The 21,014-nt window shown below is 43.6% G+C and overlaps 1 protein-coding gene across 1 annotated transcript; it reads right to left on the reverse strand.

Annotated features, from left to right (window-relative positions):
• Nucleotides 1-12,841: 12,841 nt before the first annotated feature.
• On the reverse strand, nucleotides 12,842-20,585 carry LOC126481651 (uncharacterized). Its single transcript, XM_050105569.1, has 5 exons — nucleotides 20,463-20,585; nucleotides 18,237-18,505; nucleotides 16,830-16,922; nucleotides 16,257-16,412; nucleotides 12,842-13,447 (listed from the first exon to the last, which is right to left on the reverse strand). The coding sequence occupies exons 1-5, from the start codon at nucleotides 20,557-20,559 to the stop codon at nucleotides 13,097-13,099; spliced, it is 966 nt and encodes a 321-aa protein (XP_049961526.1). The 5' UTR covers nucleotides 20,560-20,585; the 3' UTR covers nucleotides 12,842-13,096.
• Nucleotides 20,586-21,014: the final 429 nt, after the last annotated feature.

The following is a 21,014-nucleotide window of genomic DNA, read 5'->3' on the forward strand; positions in this document are numbered from 1 at the left end:
CATGAAGAGGCGCCACACCACGTCTCCTTCGAAGAGAAAGGTCGAAGCCGCACCCATCAGCAACTAAAGTCATGGTGACGGTCTTCTGGGATTCTGAAGGGGTTATTCTGTTTCATGCCCTCCGTCGTGTGCAGCAATCAACACTGAAGTGTATTGTGTTTCCCTACGAAATTGAAGAGACGACTTCAGCCTGTTCGTCGCCACAAAAAAGCAAACGAACTTCTCCTTCTCCAGGACAACGCAAGGCCTCACTCAAGTCTGTGTACCAGAGAGTAGATCACAGAACTTAATTGGACAGTTCTTGCTCATTCACCCTACAGCCCGTATCTCGCACCTCCCGACTTCCATTTGTTTGGCCCAGTGAGGCATGCACTCCCCACCAATGAGTGCGTGGATGATGAAGAGGTTACTAAAGCAACAAGACGTTGACTCCGACGTCGAACATTAGAGTGATACGACGCAGTCATACAGGCCCTCCAAGTAAAATGCCGTAAGGCCGTCGCATTGGCCAGAACTTATGTTGAAAAATGTGGTTCAGTACCGAGAACAGTGGGGATTAATATGATATAATGGAATCTTCAATAAAACCAACCTACTTTCAGAAAAAAAATGTGTTGCGTTGGTTGATGAACACACCTTGTAAATTTTATGTGCAGGTGAAAATTTCGCGAAATGTGTCAACATTCAACGGATTGAATGGCAGCACATTCCCAAGCTGTCGAATGTATCCAACTTGTCTAGTAAACATATGGCCATGCAGTCACACATCCATTATTCCTACAGTTTAGCCGGTCGGTGTGGCCGAGCGGTTCTAGTTGCTTCATTCTGGAACCGCGTGACCGCTACGGTAGCAGGTTCGAATCCTGCATCGGACATGGATGCGTGTGATGTCCTTAGATTAGTTAGGTTTAAGTAGTTCTAACTTCTATGGGACTAATGACCTCAGATGTTAAGTCCCATAGTGCTCAGAGACATTTTTTGAACCTACAGTTTTAATTCCTTATATATTGTCTCTCTATATAGATCAACACGTAAAACGCATCTTTCTGGTGTGATAACTAGTGTTAGACTTTTTGGTACTTACCTATGAAAAGTAGTGGTTCCCCATTCGACGTATTTCGAATTGCATCTGTTGCAGTAACATTTACTCACCATTTCTGATACTAATAATTTCATGTGTAAGAACAGGGCAAATAGGTGCAATATAGAAGCTTCAGTTTCAGCTCAACACCTGAGTAGTGCTGTTGTCGTGCATCCGACCTTTGTATCTCCACAGTGAGTGTACTAATATGTGAAAACTGAGCTTACCACTTAGCACATAAATGGACAAAACATCTGAACTGTCTTCTCAAGCCCAGGGTGTCAAACAGACATTCTAAATAAATATGACCTGGCCCTGTAAGGCAGCTAATACCAGGTGTGGATCGTAACAAAAATCATTAGAAATGCTGCTGTCACGTACCTAGAAGGCATAAATTAATAAAAGTGAAAGTTTTGGGTCTATTCTAGAAAGACAACACAGCGAGTCATTTTTTATTCTACATACAGTTTATCAACTGCTGCTTTCAGGGGTCAAGTGATAAACAACAATCATGTTCAGTTACTTTTGACACTCATTAACAAAAAATTTAATTCTTGGACATATTGAATTGACGATTATTAAAATCGTTATCTCTGCACACAAAAATTTTTATAACAGGAAAGAATGATTATTAAAAAATCCTCATCAACTCATTTGAATCTACATTGTCGTAGCTGGTCAATGCACTGAGTTGGTGGAGAATAAATTTACTTTTTGAATCAATGAAAAAACTTTCATGTACTAAATGTGAGGTTAGGTTAGTATCCTAGCTTTTGATTTTCAATGGTCAAAGCACATGCAAGTTGGAGTGAGCAAAATCTAGACTCAGCATTTACTCTGGCCTAATGCGTGATGCTGCTTTACCAAGCGGTATCTGCAACGGCGTTGTCTCCAAGCTGGATCTGAAACACTAATTCACTACTCTAGCCTTGACTCAACTCACTCAGTCGCAACTTTCCTGCATTCCGTAGAACGTTAATCTTTCCCTAGTCGAAATAATGGCTGTTGCACACTCACTATGGGTTGGAGTGACGTGCACAATTTCTTTGCCCACAAAAATTACCGCAGGAATACATAACTACTGCTTTGCTGTCTGTCGCCACGATACTTGAAGTGTATCGTCGTCACTTTACAGAAAGCAAAATTCTCAATGCCCTCACTTATTTCGTCTACATTTACGTCTACAATCTTACACTGCCAAATACTGTAATTTGGGCAGCAGTGAGCACTCCCCGTTGTACCACGTATTAAGGTTATTTTCCCGTACGCAGCGCCGGAGGAACATCTACTTAAACAACTCTGAGCTCGCTATAAGTAGCCCAATTTTGTCCTCGGGGCATTATGTAGGGTGTTGAAGTAGGTACATTCCCAGATTCCTCACTTAACGCCGGTTCTTGCACCATTTTTGATAGGCTTTCGCGGGATAGTTGGTGTAGTTTGTCCAACGTTTGCCACTTCTAGTTTTCAGAATTTCCATGACGCGATAGCGTACGTCAAAACGAACTTGCGCTCATTCGTGCTGTACTTCTTCACCTACGTTCAATCTCTGTCCCCTGCTAATCCTACTTCATCCATGCCCCACACACTTCAGCGATATTCTAGGATGTGTACGCGTAGGCTTCCGCGGCCGTTGTCTTCTTCAGTAAAATTCTTCAGGGTATCAGACCACATCGTCATAATTTAAAATGCGCCAACGTTTCGGCCAGCGTTGCAGCTAGCCTTCATCAGGGCCTTACGTTAACTGCTAAATGAACACACTTGGTTCCTTAAATAGCTGCACGAGAAAACCGTGTCGTTACTTGATTGGCTGTAAAAGGAGGAGGAGAAGGGGTGAAAGGTATGCTTTATTGGTGTTTCCTTTATTATCTGTCATTGGCTGAAATAGCTGTTTTCTATTGGTCTTTATATTAATCCACCCCATTGGAGGAGACGGACGAATAGCGAACAGGTGATGGCTGTGACGTCACACTGTTTCCATGCTGTCCAGAAGCCGGCTGCGGCGTGCCATTGCTTTGTGTGCTCGCGACCACTACTGCGGCTCTCCGCGTGTCTGCACGGGCCGCCACGGCTCTGCCGCCGCTCCGTAGCCCTGCTATTGCAGGCAGCCAAGACCTCGGAAGCTTGTACCCGTCCTCTCTATTCATGTTGGCGGGTCTTTTGGCTATTTCTATCGCCTCTCTAATCTTTCTTTTGAAAGTGAGAGGCTGTTTCGCCAGGACGCGGGCTTCTTGAAAAAATATTGGTTTCCCGCACTCGTCTCGGTGTTCCGCCACTGCTGACTTAGTGTGTTGTTTCAGGCGGATATATCTTTCATGTTCCGAGAGCCTTGTGCTAATCGGACGTCCCGTCTCACCTATGTAGACTAATCCACACGCGCAACCAATTTCATACACGCCAGCTGTGTGTAGTTTGTCAACTGCATCCTTGGTAGAACCGAGCATGTCTGATATTTTGTTTCTGCTTCGGAAAATTGGTTTGATGTCGGCTTTTCGTAGAATTTTGCCAATACGTTCGGTGACCCCTTGTACATATGGTAACACAGCAATGCTCTGTGCCTTCTCCTCTTCCCTATTAGTCTTCTCCCTTGTCGACATGGTGCTGTCTATCATCTGCTTCCCATAGCCATTAGTTCCGAAGATGGACCTGAGGCGTTCAAGTTCTGTCTTCAGATGTTCTTCGTCGCTTATCCTGTACGCTCTCTTCATTAGCGTGTGCAGGGCGGACTTCTTCTGCGTGGGGTGATGGTGGGAGGAGGCGTGAAGGTACCTGTCCGTATTGGTTGGTTTCCTGTACACTTTGTGGCCAAGTTTACCATCAGGTTTTCGATAAACTTCCACGTCGAGAAAAGGCAGCACCCCATTCTTCTCTGTTTCCATTGTAAACTGAATTTTCCTATGCTGTTGGTTAAGGTGCTTGTGGAAGTTCTGTAACTCCTCTTCTCCGTGGGGCGCATTTTAAATTATGACGATGCGGTCTGATACCCTGAAGAATTTTATTGAAGAATTCTAGGATGTGTTTTGTAAACAATCTTCCTTGAGGGTGATTTTCTGATGTTCTAAGAATCTTAAACAAATGCATGTCATTGACATAGGTCGGTAGTTTCGTTGATCACATCTGCTGTCCTTCCTGTAGACGAGTGTGTCTTCTAACCACAGTTTATAATAGTGGTGCCTACGTTACATTACGATTGAGAGTGGGGACAACTCAACTGCAGATTCTGTATGGAATCTAATTGGGGGTTACATCGGGCCCTGGAGTCTCGTTCAGTTTCAACTGTTTCTGAGTGAGAGTGACACCCATATTTGCAGTGGTTCTAAAATCAAACAGCGGCAGTACTTCTGCGCCCACTTTAGTTAAGGAACATTTGAATGAGAAGTCGAGCATTTATGCACTTAAAATGTGCACTTAAAAAGAACCACAGTCATACAATATTTTCTGAAAGAATACACCACCATTTGACTGTGTATTTCTGTATATTCCCTGTGTACAATCTAGATTTCGACTTTCACGCCATTGTCGAACATTTTGCTGCGTACTGTGTAGGATTGCAAATACACAGCAAAATGATGTTAATCATCTAAGAACATTGTACTCCATAATTGTGTGAAATAATTTGTCATCCTGCACAGTACCTAGCAAAATACGTTAATGATCTTAGAGCGTTTACTCGATAATGGCTTGAAAGCCAAAATCTAAATTGTACATACGAAATAAACAGTCAAATGGTGGTGTATTCTTCTCAAAAAAAATTTTGAATTTAATTTGCTACCCTCAGTTTCAGACCCCGTGACATCTACCGGTATGTGTTTCTGAAAACTATCTTTGGATTCTTTGACACCCTTCAAATTTCTTTGGGTTTTGTGAGAGGTCTGTAGACAATATTCTGCTATGGTTGTCGTTGAAGACTCCAAGCATTGCTGTGTTTACAGCCAAAAGCCTTTCATTTAGCCTCTCTCTGCCCGTAGCACAATGCTCTATTTTACACCGACTGTGCACTATTCACTCTTTCTGTCTCAGATTCTTTACAGGGACTGTATACTGTGGATGGCCTCTCGCACCACTAACTGTTCTAGTAGTTACATATGTATCCAGTACTGATCAACCTAATCCACAGTAAATGCTCCTTTCCAGAGCAGAATGTTTGGAGATACTCCTGCACGTAGGACACCTCTTTATCTGATACATTTTTGGTTGTCGTCTGTACTGTAGTTGTCGTTGTTGTTACAACTGCCTCAGGGTCACTGATACCAATTTCTATGGGAACATCCTCAAAGAGGTCACATCTATTTCTGACATTCGAGCTAATATCTTTCTTATGTTTGGGCTCACGAACTGTCTGTTCCCAAGATTTCATCATCTACAAAACTGGAATTTTCGTAACCAGTTTTTAGTTCGTTAAAAATCTCGTCCAGTGACGACGGTATAAACAGGAAACATATATACAAGACAGCTTAGATTTTCGATTACATTTGAAGTGCCTTACACAGGCGCTGTCTTATAACGTTAATTTAAACAACTGTACATTTTTAACCAATACTTCCCCCTGTTCCAACGTTTAATTGCATAAGCGAACCACACGTTCTTTGTCAGAATGCGTGTTTTGTATCTCGAAAGCAGCCCAAGATATACTCTTCTATTATAATTTTATGCTTGTGGTTACATAACAACAAAACATTTGGGGTGCTTCACCACAGTATGTGCTGCACATGATGTGCCATAAAAATGGATTCCTTATCCAAACGTAAGAAGAAAATTCTGTTTCGACTTGAGCACCGAAGCGCTTAGTTGTCTGTGATGTACACTGAAGAAACACAGAAACTGGTACACCTTCCTAATATCGTCTAGGGTCGTCGAGAGCACGCATAAATGCCGCAACACGACTTGGCATGAACTCAACTAATGAAATTTATCAATAGTGTATGCTGCCGAACTCCGTGACTGTTCCTTTATAGGTTGTAGACAAAAATCCGCTACCAGTCACAATAAAAGGTTATTTATTTGCCACCCGACCGGTTTCGGGTTTGCGCCCGAAACCGGTCGTGACACAAGTAAATAACCTTTTATTGTGACTCAACTAACGTCTGAAGTAGTACTGGAGGGAATACTGCACGGCTGACCATAAATGTGTAAGAGGGGGTGGAAATCTCTTCTGAACAGAACGTTGCAAGGCATCCCAGATACGCTCAATAGTGTTCATGTCTAGTGAGTTTCGTGGCCAGCGGAAGTGTTTAAACTCATAAGAGTGTTCCTGGAGCCAATCTGCAGCAATTCTGCATCTGAGGTGTGTCGCACTGTCCTGCTGGAATTGCCCAAGTCCGTCGGAACGCACAATGGACATAAAAAGGATGCAGGTGGTCAGACAGGATGCTTACGTACGTGTCACCTGACAGAGTCACCGGCCGATGTGGCCGAGCGGTTCTAGGCGCTTCAGTCTGGAATCGCGGGACTGCTACGGTCGCAGGTTCGAATCCTGCCTCGGGCATGGATGTGTGTGATGTTCTTAGGTCAGTCAGGTTTAAGTAGTTCTAAGTTCTTGGGGACTGCTGACCTCAGATGTTCAGTCCCATAGTGCTCAGAGCCATTTGAACCTGTCAGAGTCGTATCTAGACGTATCAGGGGTCCCATATCACTCCAACTGTACACGCCCCACACTATTACAGAGCCTCAACCAGCTTGAGCAGTCCCCTGCTGACATTCAGGAACCATGGATTCATGAGGTTGTCTCCATACCCGTACACGTCCATCCGCTCGATACAACTTGAAACGAGACTCGTCCGACCAGGCAACATGTTTCCAGTCATCGACAGTCCAGTGTCGGTGCTGACGGCCAAGAGTATGTCTTGGGCTGTTTTCGAGATACAAAACATGCGTTCCGACAAAGAAAGTGTGGTACGCTTATGCAGTTAAACGTTGGAACAGGGGGAAGTATTGGTTAAAAAATGTATAGTTGTTTAAATTAAGGTGATAAGACAGTGCCCGAGTATGACGCACTATGAAGGGTGGGCAAAAACCTTTAAACAGGCCCTTCGATCAATAACCAGATTCACCCCAAATGTAATCGAAAATCGAAGCTCTCTAGCACATATGTTTACTGTTTGTACCGTCGTCACTGGAGGAGATTTTTAACGAACCAAAAACCGGTTACGAAAATTGCAGTTTTGTAGATGGTGATATCTTGCGAACAGACATCTCGTGGCCCCTAACGTGAGAAAGATATTAGATCGAATGCCAATAAATAGACTTGACCCCTTTGAAGATGTTCCAATAGAAACTGGTATCAGGCGAGGAGTAAAGCTTTGTGTAGTGCAGTCATCAAAGGTACACGGGTGGGCCTTCGGCTCCGAAAGCATATAAAGACGATGTTTCGCTGAATGGTTCGCACGCTGACACTTGTTGATGGCCCAGCATTGAAACCTGCAGCAATTTGCGGAAGGGTTGCACTTCTGCCGCACTGAATGACTCTCTTCAGTCCTCGACGGTCCCGTTCCTGCAGAATCTTTTTCCGGCCGCAGCGATGTCGGAGATTTGATGTTTTACCGGATTCCTGATACTCACGGTACACTCGTGAAATGGTGGTACGGGAAAACCCCACTTCATCGCTACCTCGGAGATGCTGTGTCCCATCGCTTGTACGCCGACTGTAACACCAGGTTCAGACTCACTTAAATCCTGATAACCTGCCATTGTAGCAGCAGTAACCGAGTTAACAATTGCGCCAGACACTTGTTGTCTTGTATAGGAGTCGCCGACAGCAGCACTGTATTCTGCCTTTTGCATATCTCTGTATTTGAATACGCACGCCTAAACCAATTTCTTTGGCGCGCTAGTGTATAACGGCGTTGTCATTACCTTTGTCACTTGCATTTACCAGGCGCTGTTATAATTTAGTAAGAGAACACGTTGTTCACGAAGTGCACCCTATGATGTACAGCAGTGGCATTAATTATGGACACTTTCTTTCAGGAGCGCTAGTTCTGCAAGGTTCGCAGGAGAGCTTCTGTAGAGTTTGGAAGGTAGGAGACGAGGCACTGGCGGAATTAAAGCTGTGAGGACGGGCCGTGTGTCGTGCTTGGGTAGCTCAGTCAGCCGGCACGGTAGCTCAGCGTGTTCGATCAGACGGTTACGTACCCTCTGTAATAAAAAACTGAGTTAATCGATCATCAATGAACTTCATCGGATGTCTTACGACGTCCGCCCCGAGCAGATACAACGAACAAAATGAGAGTACAAAAAAAAAAGAAAAAGAAATAGTTGCTAGAGCACTTGCCCGCGAAAGGCAAAGGTCCCGAGTTCGAGTCTCGGTCCGGTACACAGTTTTAATCTGCCAGGAAGTTTCAATTTGTTGTAAAGTTCACCTAAGTTTAACATCGCGTGATGTAGGTAAGTGTTGGTATACTAAATTAATAAATTATGGTTTTATTTGTTGTTGGTATACTCTACTGAACATTCATCATTTTTAGAGAATGTGATATAATTTTTTTTATTAATAATGAATAAATAGTCTTAACTGACAGCGATTAAGAAACTTCGCTGTTTTACATGCTTGTGCAGCTGTTTGTAATTTGTTCTCTTCCCACAAATCAATCAATCGAAGCGTGTTACTACTGCTTTACCGAATGAGAAGAAGCTTTCTGATCATTGTTGTAACTCCAGTAGTGGCAATACGTCGTTGTTGTTAGAGTGTACAGTTTCTTTAGTGTGAGATGATTGGAGACGGATGACGGATTGAAAAAGATATCTCCTGTCTCGAAACGTGCTGACTGGTCACCAAGTAAGCGGAGTAAGGTAGTGACACTTCGTGAGGAAGGATATACGTCTGCATAAATAGCTACTAGGTTGGTTGGGGGCGCTACAGTGTCGCGTGTGAAGAAAGTTTGCAACCGATATTAAGAAACTGGATCAATCAAAACTGCTCCAAGAACCGACAGAAAACCAATATTGACCAATCAAGACTGTCGTAGAATCTGCCATCTTTCTCTCCGCAAAAGACATAAATGCTATCTTGAAGACTTCTGTCGTTGAAGTTTGTGATCGAACCGTCATCAGAAAATGGTTTGCGAGCGACCACTCCAAGGAAGAAGCCTACCTGAACGAAATGTAGAGGCAGTAACGTGTGCAATGGGCATTAGCACTCAGGGAGTGGACGCAAGCCGAACGGTCTGGAGCTATATGAGGTGTCGAGACTAAGATCAGCTTCTTTGGAAGTGATGGAGTTAAATTTGTTCGTCTTCGACCAGGCGAAGACTTAATTCCACAGCGCACCACAGCTAAATGAAGCATCCAATCAATGTCAGGGTTTTTGGATGCACGGCAAATCATGCCATTGAACCTCTGGCAGTGTTACAGAGCAACATCCCCGCAAAAGAAAAGAACCAAGACGAGGTTTCAGTCGCGCGGGATTAGCCGAGCGGTCTCGGTCGCTGCAGTCATTTAGGTTAAGTAGTATGTAAGCTTAGGGACTGATGACCTTCGCAGTTAAGTCCCATAAGACTTCTCACACATTTGAACAGTTGAGGTTTTAGTGTTGAAATTGCTGCCCTCTATCCACGATTTGTTTGAAGGTAACAACCACCAGACCGCCAGTGTATCCTTCAGCAAGGCAGTGCGCTAAGTCATACTGCGAAAATCAATAAGAAATCGTTCGATATCCATGATATTAGTTTGTTGCTTTGGCCTGGCAATAGCCCCGATCCCAACCCCATTGAGAACTTACGGTGAAGATTTAAAACCGTGGTTTCACGACGGAATCCCAGTAATAAGTGAGCGAGCTCCCAGAAGCCATCGCCAGTTCGTGGTTCAGAATGATCAAACCAGATGTCAGACTTTTGGTGGACTCAATGATGCACAGAATCGAGGCAGTGATTAAATCAGGATAGCCAACAAAATACTGAGAAATATTGTTATAACGTTTGCGCCAAGTACTTTATAACTTTCTGAAATGGGTGGGTTGTGAGTATTTTGTTGAAGTTTTTTAAGCTTTCAATTAAATTTTTGTTTTTTATCTTTAATTATCAATAATGGGCACTAAGGCATGCTTTCTGAAAGTTTCTAGTGAATTGTGTTATACTTTTCAACTAAAATAAACTCCTGAATGCGGTACTGAATGACTCTCTACCGCATAAAATCTCAAGTTTGCCAGTGTACGGCCGAAAATGGTACTGACAGCTGTTTAATATATATATAAACTCATTTAAAGAGAAAGCAAGTCAAATAGTGGATTATTATTTTTATTTATTTATTTATGGATTTATTTAACTTATTACTATCAGTGACTGGAAAACTTCAAAGAAATAATTACTTTATTTATGATTATGATGTCCTCCTGCAGGAAGAAAGTTAGCTGGTGTTAATTATTATGGTAGGTAAGATTATTTCAAAGTCCTTCAACTGATTCAACATCTGATTTGAATCATTATAAGTGTTTGCTAGTTGTACTTTAAGCTCACAAAAAGTGAAGAGTACGGTCGCAGATGCTAAGGCAGTCTCCATTGATCTCGTGACTCCGTCCGTAGCAGCTCTCGAAGTTCACGGTTGTCTGTAGGAAAACTTATTCCGCCGGAGAGAAACAGCGGATCCTGTCGGTAGTGCTATGACAGGTCTGTAAAATATTGCTAAAATGACCTATCTGTTAACGTAGCTCCAATGCAGATCATAGATGAAATTAATCATTCAATGACCTAACTGTGTAAACAGGTTTCGTACAGGAGTCACTTCAGCAACAATATCACATAAAGTTTCCGACGATATTTCACACCCACATTAGCTAATATAAGGAAAATGGAATGAAGTCCATTTGTGCCTTTAAATCATATGAAATGTAGGCAGCAAATCGTACAGCTGTTTTCTCGAAAGACTTCTTCCAGTACAAATTCTTTATATTCAATTAAAATGCTTTAAGCGAAGAACAAGAACTATCCATAACGGCCGCCGATAGTGGCTCTCTCTCTCTTCTCAAATTCCTAAAACGTCCGTACTAGTCAACGTCTAGATCAACAAGAGTCCTTAGTTCATCACTCCAATCACCCACACTTTTCCACAGATTAATACAACAGCCAAAGACGTTACACATTGTAGTAGTCGTTAAAATAAATCAGTCGTTTTTTTGTGCTTTTTTTCAGTTTGCGCATACAGCCAGTTTCGTATTTCTTAGGTACAACGATACATTGTAGTTGTATTTTACAATTGTGATTTTGTTTGAAACTAAAACAAGCGTTGTTGTAGTCTTCAGTTTGAAGACTGGTTTGATGCGCTACTCTGTGTCTGCAAAAACGTCTTCCAATGTAGTTTTCAATTTGAAGACTGTACTACACGCCACTCTACCCCGTCGAAAACACTGTATCTCTTAATATCTACCGCGACCTACATCCATATGACCCTGCTTACTATATTCGTCTGTTGGTCTCTCTCCACAATTTTTACCACCCAACGAGGATGTGTCCTATCAGCCGATCCCTTCTTTTAGTCGAGATGTGCGATTAATTTCTTTATTCCCCACATTTGATTGAGGACCTCTTCATAAGTTCTCGATTTACCCATCTAACCTACAGCACTCATCTGTAGCGCCAATTTCAAGAGCTTCTATTATCATCTTGTGTGAACTGCTTGTCGTCTACGTTTATCTTCGACACACGCTACAGCCCAGACAAATACCTTCAGAAAAGACTTCCTAACACTTAAATTTATACTGAATGTTAAGAAATTCGTCTATTTCAGAAATCAATTTCGTGCTATAGTCAGCCTGAGTTTTACGTTATGTCTACTTCGGCCGTTACCAGTTATTTTACTGTCCAAACACCAAAACTCATGTCCTACTTTTAGTGTGTCATTTCCTAATCTAATTCCTTCAGGATCCCCTGATCTAACTCGACTACATTCCATTATTCCTATTGACATTCGTCTTATAACCTCCTTTCAAGATACTATCCCTTCTGTTCAGCCATTCTTACAAGTTGTTTGCCATCTCTGACAGAATTATAATGTTATCGGCAAACTATAAAATTTTTATTTCTTTTCCCTGGCCGCACGGGATTAGCCGAGCGGTCTAAGGCGCTGCAGTCATGGACTGTGCGGCTAGTCCCGGCGGAAGTTCGAGTCCTCCGTCGGGCATGGGTGAGTGTGTTTGCCCTTAGGTTAATTTAGGTTAAGTAGTGTGTAAGCTTAGGGACTGATGACCTTAGCAGTTAAGTCCCATAAGTTTTCACACACATTTGAACACTTTTTTCTTTTCGCTGAATGTTAATTAAACTGGCAAATTTGTTCTTGGGTTCCTTCACAGTTTCCTCAATGTAGATACTGAATAACTTCAGGGATAAGATAGAACCCAGTCTCACTTTCTTCTGAAACACTGCATTCATTTCATGTCCTCCGATTCTAATAACTGTAGTGTGGTTTCTGTAAAAGTTGTAAATAGCCTTTTGCTCCCTGTATTTAATCCCTTCTAGCTTCAGAATATCAAAGAAAGTATGAACTCTCCATTTATAGTAATGTATGTTTAAAAAAAGCTTTTGAAGAACTTGACTGGTCTAAACTGTTTGAAATTGTGAAGGCAATCGTAACTATTGGTACAACATTTTCCAGTATCAACTCTTGCACTCCTCTCCTTCCAGTTGGTAGTGTCGTGGATGTGGAAGGAAAGGTCTTCAGGTTGAGGAGAGATGGATATACTCGTTATTGTAAGAAAACACAGCCATTTTTTCTATAAAAGTAAAAAGTTTAATTCTTTTGTATTGGAATGTACGAAATATAAAACACAATGCGAGATACGCGTGAGGACGAGCGAATAAATTATAAATAAATAAATAAATAATAAATAGTTATAAATAATGGGTACGTGTGGACAATAAATAAGATGACTGGTGGAGGATGATTGCCCTAAAGCTAATACTGCGGTACGACAGGACAGGCGCGCTGCAGAGAGCGGCGAGAAGGGGAGATTCTGTATCACAGCCAGGAGCGAGCCGCGGGGCGGCTTCAGTCGTGGGGGCGGCGCGGCGGCGGCGGCCGCGGGGGCCGGCGCTACGCCTGCTGGCGCCGCTGCTGGTCCTTCCGCTTCTTGTGGCGCTGGCGGCGGGGGGCGGCCGTCGTGTTCTTGCTCTTGACGCCGCGGGTCGCGTCCTTCTTCTGCTGCTTGCTCTTCTTCTTGAGGTCGCGCGTCACCTCCTTGAGCACCTCGCTGACCACCTTCTGCCAGTCGGCCAGGAAGGCCTTTAGGAGGGCGAGGTAGGTGCGGTCGCGCAGCAGCAGCTGCGGCGTGCCCTGCGACGGCTGCCGGTGGCGCTCCGCGTCCACCACCTCCTCCAGCTGCGGCCGCTGCACCTGCAGCCGCACCTTGCTGTCCACGATCGCCTTCTGCGCCGCGCACTGCAACTGCAACGAGAGAGCCGGCCGCACGTCACAACAGGGAACAGCTGGACGAGTGTTCACTACTAATAATTTCGACGGCCACAAGAGGTGGCACCAATAAATCCCTGCTCGTGGTACGTGTAGAACAATCAACCACCAACAAGCGACTGAGGAAATCAATTTTCCAGAGACCACGTCTCAGCTACGTTAAATACTTCATTATTCTACCAGTTGCTGAACGTAGATCCATACTTAAATCAGTTGGCGTTTGACGTTTCCAGTTGCGACATTGTCGCAAGAAATATTGCTTGGTCTCTCTGCAGTGATAGAAAATCGCTTTAAAGTTCGTATCTCCTACCAAAACGTTGTGCAAAATATGACATTTAGGAAACTTACGCATGTTATTGTACCGGGTGATCAAAAAGTCAGTATAAATTTGAAAACTGAATAAATCACTGAATAATGTAGATAGAGAGGTACAAATTGACACACATGCTTGGAATGACATGGGGTTTTATTAGAACCCAAAAACGTGTGAAAGATCTCTTGCGCGCGTCGTTTGGTGTCGATCGTATGCTCAGCCGCCACTTTCGTCATGCTTGGCCTCCCACGTCCCCAGACCTCAGTCTGTGCGCTTATTGGCTTTGGGGTTACCTGAAGTCGCAAGTGTATCGTGATCGACCGACATCTCTAGGGATGCTGAAAGACTACATCCGACGCCAATGCCTCACCATAACTCCGGACATGCTTTACAGTGCTGTTCACAACATTATTCCCCGACTACAGCTATTGTTGAGAAATGATGGTGGACATATTGAGCATTTCGTGTAAAGAACATCATCTTTGCTTTGTCTTACTTTGTTCTGCTAATTATTGCTATTCTGATCAGATGAAGCGCCATCTGTCGGACATTTTTGAACTTTTGTATTTTTTGGTTCTAATAAAACCCCATGTCATTCCAAGGATGTGTGTCAACTTGTACCTCTCTATCTACTTTATTCCGTGATTTATTCAGTTTTCAAATTTGTACTGACTTTTTGATCACCCGGCGTATCTCTATACCGTCTAAAGCAGGTTGAAAATCTGTCCTTGAAATTCTTTTTCTTTTGAACCGATGCTAAGTTCCAGGCTGAGAAGCAGTTTCAAATTTATCACATTATATCTCTGAAACTCAGTTCATATAAATTAAATATTTTTCGTGAATGCAACAATACCTCGCTCAGCAATGCATCTTTCCAAAATTGCATATCATTCCACGTCTGTTAACAGCTTCAGAAAACGGTGTTGCTTTCTTTTTTATGTAACGTTCAACTCGTAGATGTATGAAGTATTAAAGTCACTATCTCCCACAAAAAATATACGTAATAATTCTGAAATTCACGTGTGGTAAAGACCTCTGACATGTCTCAAAGCACGTGAAAAATCTGTTCTCAACTATAAATAAGGTTGGAGTCATGCTGTTCCTTGAGATAAGCGAAATTTTTGCTTCCCGAAATGTTTAGTAGTTGAGACGTCAGAAGCAATGCTTTGCACAGCGGAAATAGCAACAAAGAGGGAGCCAATCATGGAAAGTTTCCAGTGGTGTATTTGTAGCGAGAGCTGTCAAATGCCAACTGAGTTAAATAGTAATCGTAGGCTTCTACAGCCGCTGTTGCTGTCAATAAAATTTTTCAGGGTGCGTAACTGCATTGTTAATAAATTAAATTCTCCTACGTTTCGGCCACTCAAAGTGGTTTGCTTACTCAAGAAAACAACCTGAGGAAGGTCATTTGCTACAGCGGCCGAAATGTCGTAGAATTTTATACGTTGACAATGCAGTCACATATCCTGAAAAATTTTATTGTCACTAAGATGAATAAGATTACGTACAGAAATGATTTCTACTGCATCTCTAGTTACTTAAACTATTATGTATACAGCGTAAAGACATCTCCAATGACTTGAATGAACATGTATATATCGTAAAGGAAAATCTATTTGTTGGATAGTCTCCTACATATGGTTCTTTCACCGAAGACTGTTGTCGAAATACGTTGTGAGGTAATGAATGGGTCACGTCCCACTTCACAGACGGTCTGTCGTCCTAATTTTCCACTGTATGCTAATTATTTGGATTGTTATACTCCAAGATATGCATACTTCCTAATAAATATATATTGACGTTGTTTCAGATTACACAAGGGGTTCATATATATATACGCTGGCAACACGCCACTATTTTCGAATTATTAATTAATATGTGACTGATATTTACGTAATTGTTTCGCTGGTTGTTACTGCTTAAAAATGAGGCGTAGGCATGTTCTTTTCAGGTTTACAAACTGCATACAGATCCGTACTGTTTACCGAATGGTAAAGTTGCGAAATCAATATCTTGCCTTGTAACTGATTTCTTGTATACAGTTCCTACTACGAAATGTCTCGATTATTTACGTGTGTATGAATGACACTCATTTATCACGAGATAAAGTTTCATGTTTACCCATATTAGACTATCTTACTTTATTATCTTGGGATTATTGCAGTGCAAACGTAGAAGTATATAAATATAAGTGTGACGTTTTCGCCTCATAATGTGCTTGAATTCCATCCGATCAGTTACACAACGAAAATCAATAACGGATAGACAACGTGTATTGTAAGTCTTGTGCCAGCATTGGGTTGCTTTTAACGATTTCTGGCTGAGTTTTACTGACCAAGCTTTGCAACTAATTAAATGCTCTTTCGTATTTAGAGCGTAGGGTAAGTGGAAGACGACGTCCACAGATTCGGTTTTCAAGCCCTATAGAGAGAGAGAGAGAGATAGAGAGATAGATATTGATTAGAAACTCACACTTTTGAGCTTGCTGCGTATCTCGGAGAGGAAGTGGGCGCGCGTGGCGAGGTCCTTGTGCAGTAGCAGGCTGCTGGCTTCGTCCCTTTGCAGCCACGCCACGGTGGCCAGGTACTTCTGAACGCCGTCGTGCACGTGCTGTAGGACGTGGGCCGGCTGTAAAGAGACGAGGACATGGCTGTTAGTTCGGTCGCCACATTGGATATGCAGTTGGTTCTTTGCCCAATGCCTTAACACTCGATTAGGCGCACTCCTAAAAGGGACATGGATCGTCGCTATAGATCTGAGACATCCCAATGAGAAAAATGGATAATTTTGTAAAAAGAAAAGCTAATGAACAGAAATTTTAAAAAAGGAAACATTTTGATTGGAAGTGCTTCATCAGTTGTTTCATTTCCCATGAATCTGAGAGCTAGGAACTATAAATGGAGTTAGTCTACTAACTTTTTGATGACATGTACACGAAAATGAAGTCTCTGGTAAAGTGTCGACCTCGGAGATCGAGCGCGACTAACCGAGTGTTAATGTAGTTGTTGTCGTAGCTAGGAGGAAATTGTGATGTCGTGATCTTACCTTTTCGGGAAGTGTCAGCCCTTGGATGGTGTCCTTGTAGTGGTTGTACTGGTTCCTTGGAAGCCACTCCATGTCCATTTCAATTTCTTTCAGCTGCAAAAGAAGAAGGAACGTTAGAAGGATTTATTTTTTTTTAATAAATTCTGCTTAAGTTAAGTAACGTATGGGGTTGGGCAGGACACTCTTCCAGCAAACTGTAATTAATTCAAAATGTATACTGCAGTATCGGTTCTCGCTTCGGATGCACTCTGCTAGACGATAGCAGACAATTTTTCTCTTTCATGACTGCGGGACAAACAGGCGACTGATGAATAGACATTTTTATAACTTTACTTGACAGTTGTTTTTTACACTTCAGTGGAGTTTGCACTGTGGAATCAATAAATTCTCTTCAAACGTTCGATGTATGCCGTTCGAGACGCCTCTTAAAGATGAAGTGGACGGATGGTGCCATCATATAGGTCGTTTAGCAATGAATTGGTGAGGAAATAGTGTTAATGAAAATATTCAAGCGAAGACGACTCGGATGGGAAGCCAGAAAATACGCTAGAACCAGTTCCTTGTAAACATCGTTGAATGAGCAATACAAGGAAAGACGACACTAGGAAGATCATGGCTGGGCTTTTGAAAACAAGCCATAAAGAATGCGGGAATCAGTAAGCATACCGCGATGAGGGAATTAGCTTGTAATACATCCAGATGGAAGGCTGCCACTTAGAGGTTGATGATGAAGTAGAAGACACTGCGGTAGTACATTTCTAAGTGGAATAAATAATAATAGAAATACTCGAGAAATTTTCTTGTTGTTTCTAAGCTAAAATAAGGAAATGGCTCAAAAAAATGTAAAAACTTATCAAGACTTTGTGGGTGCTCAAAGGCGAGGTTATCAGCGTAAACTGCTCAGAATAATGTGGTTTCATCCTTAATGCATGCAGCAAAGCCAGTCATGTGTGGAAGGTCACTGTACGCTCAAATAGACACTAGATCAATATTTACGAAGTATTGAATTCGGTGTTGTGTAAACAGTAATGTAGCGTGTGTTTGCAACTATATTTCACAGACTGGAAACCATAAATGTTGCGGTGACAACTGTACCTAAATACCAGCTATATTGGAGGTGACAGCTGCATTACATCTAATAATAGTATTTGGTACTAAGAAAAACGAAGGGAAGCCACTCACGGGTGAAAAAATATGAGAATTGTGTTTGCGCATGTCAGAATTCTTTCAGAACATATTTATTCGTTGAAGCTAACTTGGACGAAATAAGTGAGCTTTCACCTCAAGATGATGTTGCTTGTCGTCTTACGTGGAAGACACTGAGGCAGCGAACTGAATCGGGTTAGGATGCGAACGGCCTGTATTCAAGGTGGAGAGACTGGGTATGCGACAGGAGCGGGTACTCACCCCTTGGTAGACGCTGCTGGCTCGATCCCACTCCTTTTTCACGCTGTTGAAGGTGCCGTGGAGGTAATTCCGGAACACCCTGAGCACCTTCTTGACGTTCTTCATGTTGAGGACGCCGGGGGCATCCCTGTATATGCCGCAGGGGTCTATCCAGTCGTCCGCCTTGTGGGCGGTGGGGGCGGCAGCGGGGGCGGCGTGGGCGGCGGGTAGCAGCGCCGCTGCTGCCACCAGGAGCACCGCCAGCGCTGACCGGCACCTCCTCAGGTTCTCTGCGGACAAGACAGCCCACTCTCACTCACACGTCCACAGTGCACGGAAAACATTGCACGGGTGGGTGCAGAGCACTCACTGTGTGCCACGCCATCTTTTTAGAAAAACTTGGAAGTTTTCAAAATTGTACAAAAAATTCGGGAAGCCTACTAAAAATCTGGACTCGACAAAATTTTCATCCATACACACATACACAGTAATTTATCTTTCCCTGTTTTCGGTACAGCACTGACGGGACGTTAACAACACTACTGTGTAGTTTAATCACAAACACAAAATTCACTGTTTTGCGGAAGACCTTGAGCACTATTTCGGTAGTGTGCTTTGTAAACATAGTTTATTGTGCTGCAGGTGGTGTTTACATTGTAATTGTTTTTCAACCCTAAGTAGTCATCATTTTTATTCCACAAACACTTGTTTAGAAATGTAGTTTTCTACCTGATGTTTCATGAATTATTATGCGCTCCGTGCTCCGTACCCAGTGCTAAATTACGCAGCAAGACTCTAAAGTCAACAAATACTCCCTCTCTCTCATGATTTGCAAATTTTGTTGTTAGCAGTTACATTTCCTGTGACATAACGCAATGAATATTACGATAGCGCTTATCAAAATGACAGATATAATCACTGGAAAAAGAAATAGTAAATTGCCATGTACGACATAATATGCCCTATATACAGTACCACTCACGACGTCCACGAGTACTGAACACCAAAGAGCTAACACGCTGCGTTATGTACGAAACCACTGCACCAAAATCGAAAACAAAAAAAATCTACAACATAGTCGAACTCCAGGACCCATACAGCTTAGCTTTCTACAGAGCGAAGGGTAATGCCAACATTCCTCAAAGTCACAAGCCTCGCTACTGAATATCGCCGAGTGAATTATGGCAGCACAGAGGGCTTCGTAGCTCACTATACACTGAAGCACTGGCATAAAACGTCACGGTTGCTATATTTTCACATACGTGTATATAAACACCAGCGCCAACATTCGCATGACAACAAAAGAAAGTCAGCAAAACACGAGTGAACAGGATAAATCACCAGCGGAAATACAATTTCACCATCAGTGTTTCTAATAAATAATGCAAGTTGCGAAGCACGTCGATTAATACGGATAAATCTGAAATCAGATACCAGTTAAAGAATGTTTCCCTCCATCGTACGACAAACACGAGCTTATAACATGGTCCGCTACTACATGAAAATACACCTAGAATGAAGAAGGTAATCCTTTTCCAAACGACTATTTAGTGTCAACTACGGTCTGATTAAGCTCAAACGGACAGCCCAGATCCACGTGTGGTATTAAAATAATAGGTCACTTTCCCCTAGTTCAGAGAGATTAACGTCTGCTACGCTCAGCATTCTGCTTTCGGTTCTTAATGGGCTGAGTAACCGACGTGTGTGCCATGTACCGATGCCAAGTAGACGCGACGACAGTTTGACAGAAATCAGTCGCGAAAACTGGCGTACAACAATGTTAGACCTCACGAATTAAACGTACCTGGCGACGAAATTTCTTTCGAAAGTAAACAGCGGCTATAATTTGTTCAGTTACTGGCGCATTTAAGAGAAAAAAGAGCTAACATTTCCTCTCGCGGTCACGCAATGTTACACGTAAACACAGACAGCGAAGATACAACAGCACTGCACAGGTTTCCGAACGAGCGGTCCACTGTCGTCGGGATGTCAGACTCCCGAGCAGTCCGCGTTGTGAGGTGAAAGGCGCACGCAGCGGACTAATCACCGCACAGCGACGGTATGTGGTTGACACTCACCGGGCGTCCTCCGGCGTTCACTTGCACACGCGCCCCCCTCCCCGCCCCCACACGACACACAGTAGTAGCTCGTCGCACAGTGGTGTAGCCTAGCGTCGAACGCGACGGCGGCCGCGACCTCGCGGGCCGGCGGTCGCCAGCTGACTGCCGTCTCGCGATCGGTGCCTACCTTTATCTGCTTTCACCGTGACGCGTGCTGCGGAGGCGGCGGCGGCGGCGGCGGCGCTGTGTCGGGGGCGCCCGTCAGATTGCACGTGCCGCGTCATCTCGTGTGGTGTGCTGTCGCTGAGCCGCCGGCTCTCGGATTGACTGCCGAGCCTCCGAGCTGAAGGCTTTTATAGATGCAACGTTGATTTCCGAGTAGCGCCGTGACGCAGGGCGCGCGCCCGCCCCTCCCTGCAGCCTCTTTCATTCATGCCTGCGGTTTCCCCGTCCGCTGCCCCCCCTCCACGCCGCCCGCACTGGAGGCGGGAACTGGAGGTGCTGGCTGCGCGCATGCGCGGCGCCGATCTGCCGGCAGACCTGTCTCGCCGCTACTTCTGCAACTATGACGACGCTCCGTCTGGGTGGGTGTCCACCCTTGCGACTTGCATCGGCGCTTCATCACCTCCAAAACACTGTTCAGTCTGACGCCTCGCCTCACCTGACTCATCACTTCTTGCGTTACATTTCTACTCTCTTCGCTAACCATGCTGTATAGAGGAATTTCGCTATCTCTGCA

Source organism: Schistocerca serialis, chromosome 5, assembly GCF_023864345.2.
Source record: "Schistocerca serialis cubense isolate TAMUIC-IGC-003099 chromosome 5, iqSchSeri2.2, whole genome shotgun sequence".
In the NCBI taxonomy this organism is placed as follows: Eukaryota; Metazoa; Arthropoda; class Insecta; order Orthoptera; family Acrididae; genus Schistocerca; species Schistocerca serialis.

Excerpts from the sequence above, each read along its gene's own strand:
- LOC126481651 (XM_050105569.1), bottom strand. The coding sequence starts at position 20,559 with ATGACGCGGCACGTGCAATCTGACGGGCGCCCCCGACACAGCGCCGCC. Across the intron at positions 18,506-20,462 it reads CACGGTGAAAGCAGATAAAG|AGAACCTGAGGAGGTGCCGG; the intron begins GTAGGCACCGAT and ends TCTTGTCCGCAG. Across the intron at positions 13,448-16,256 it reads TACGCAGCAAGCTCAAAAGT|TTGCAGTGCGCGGCGCAGAA; the intron begins GTGAGTTTCTAA and ends CTCTCGTTGCAG.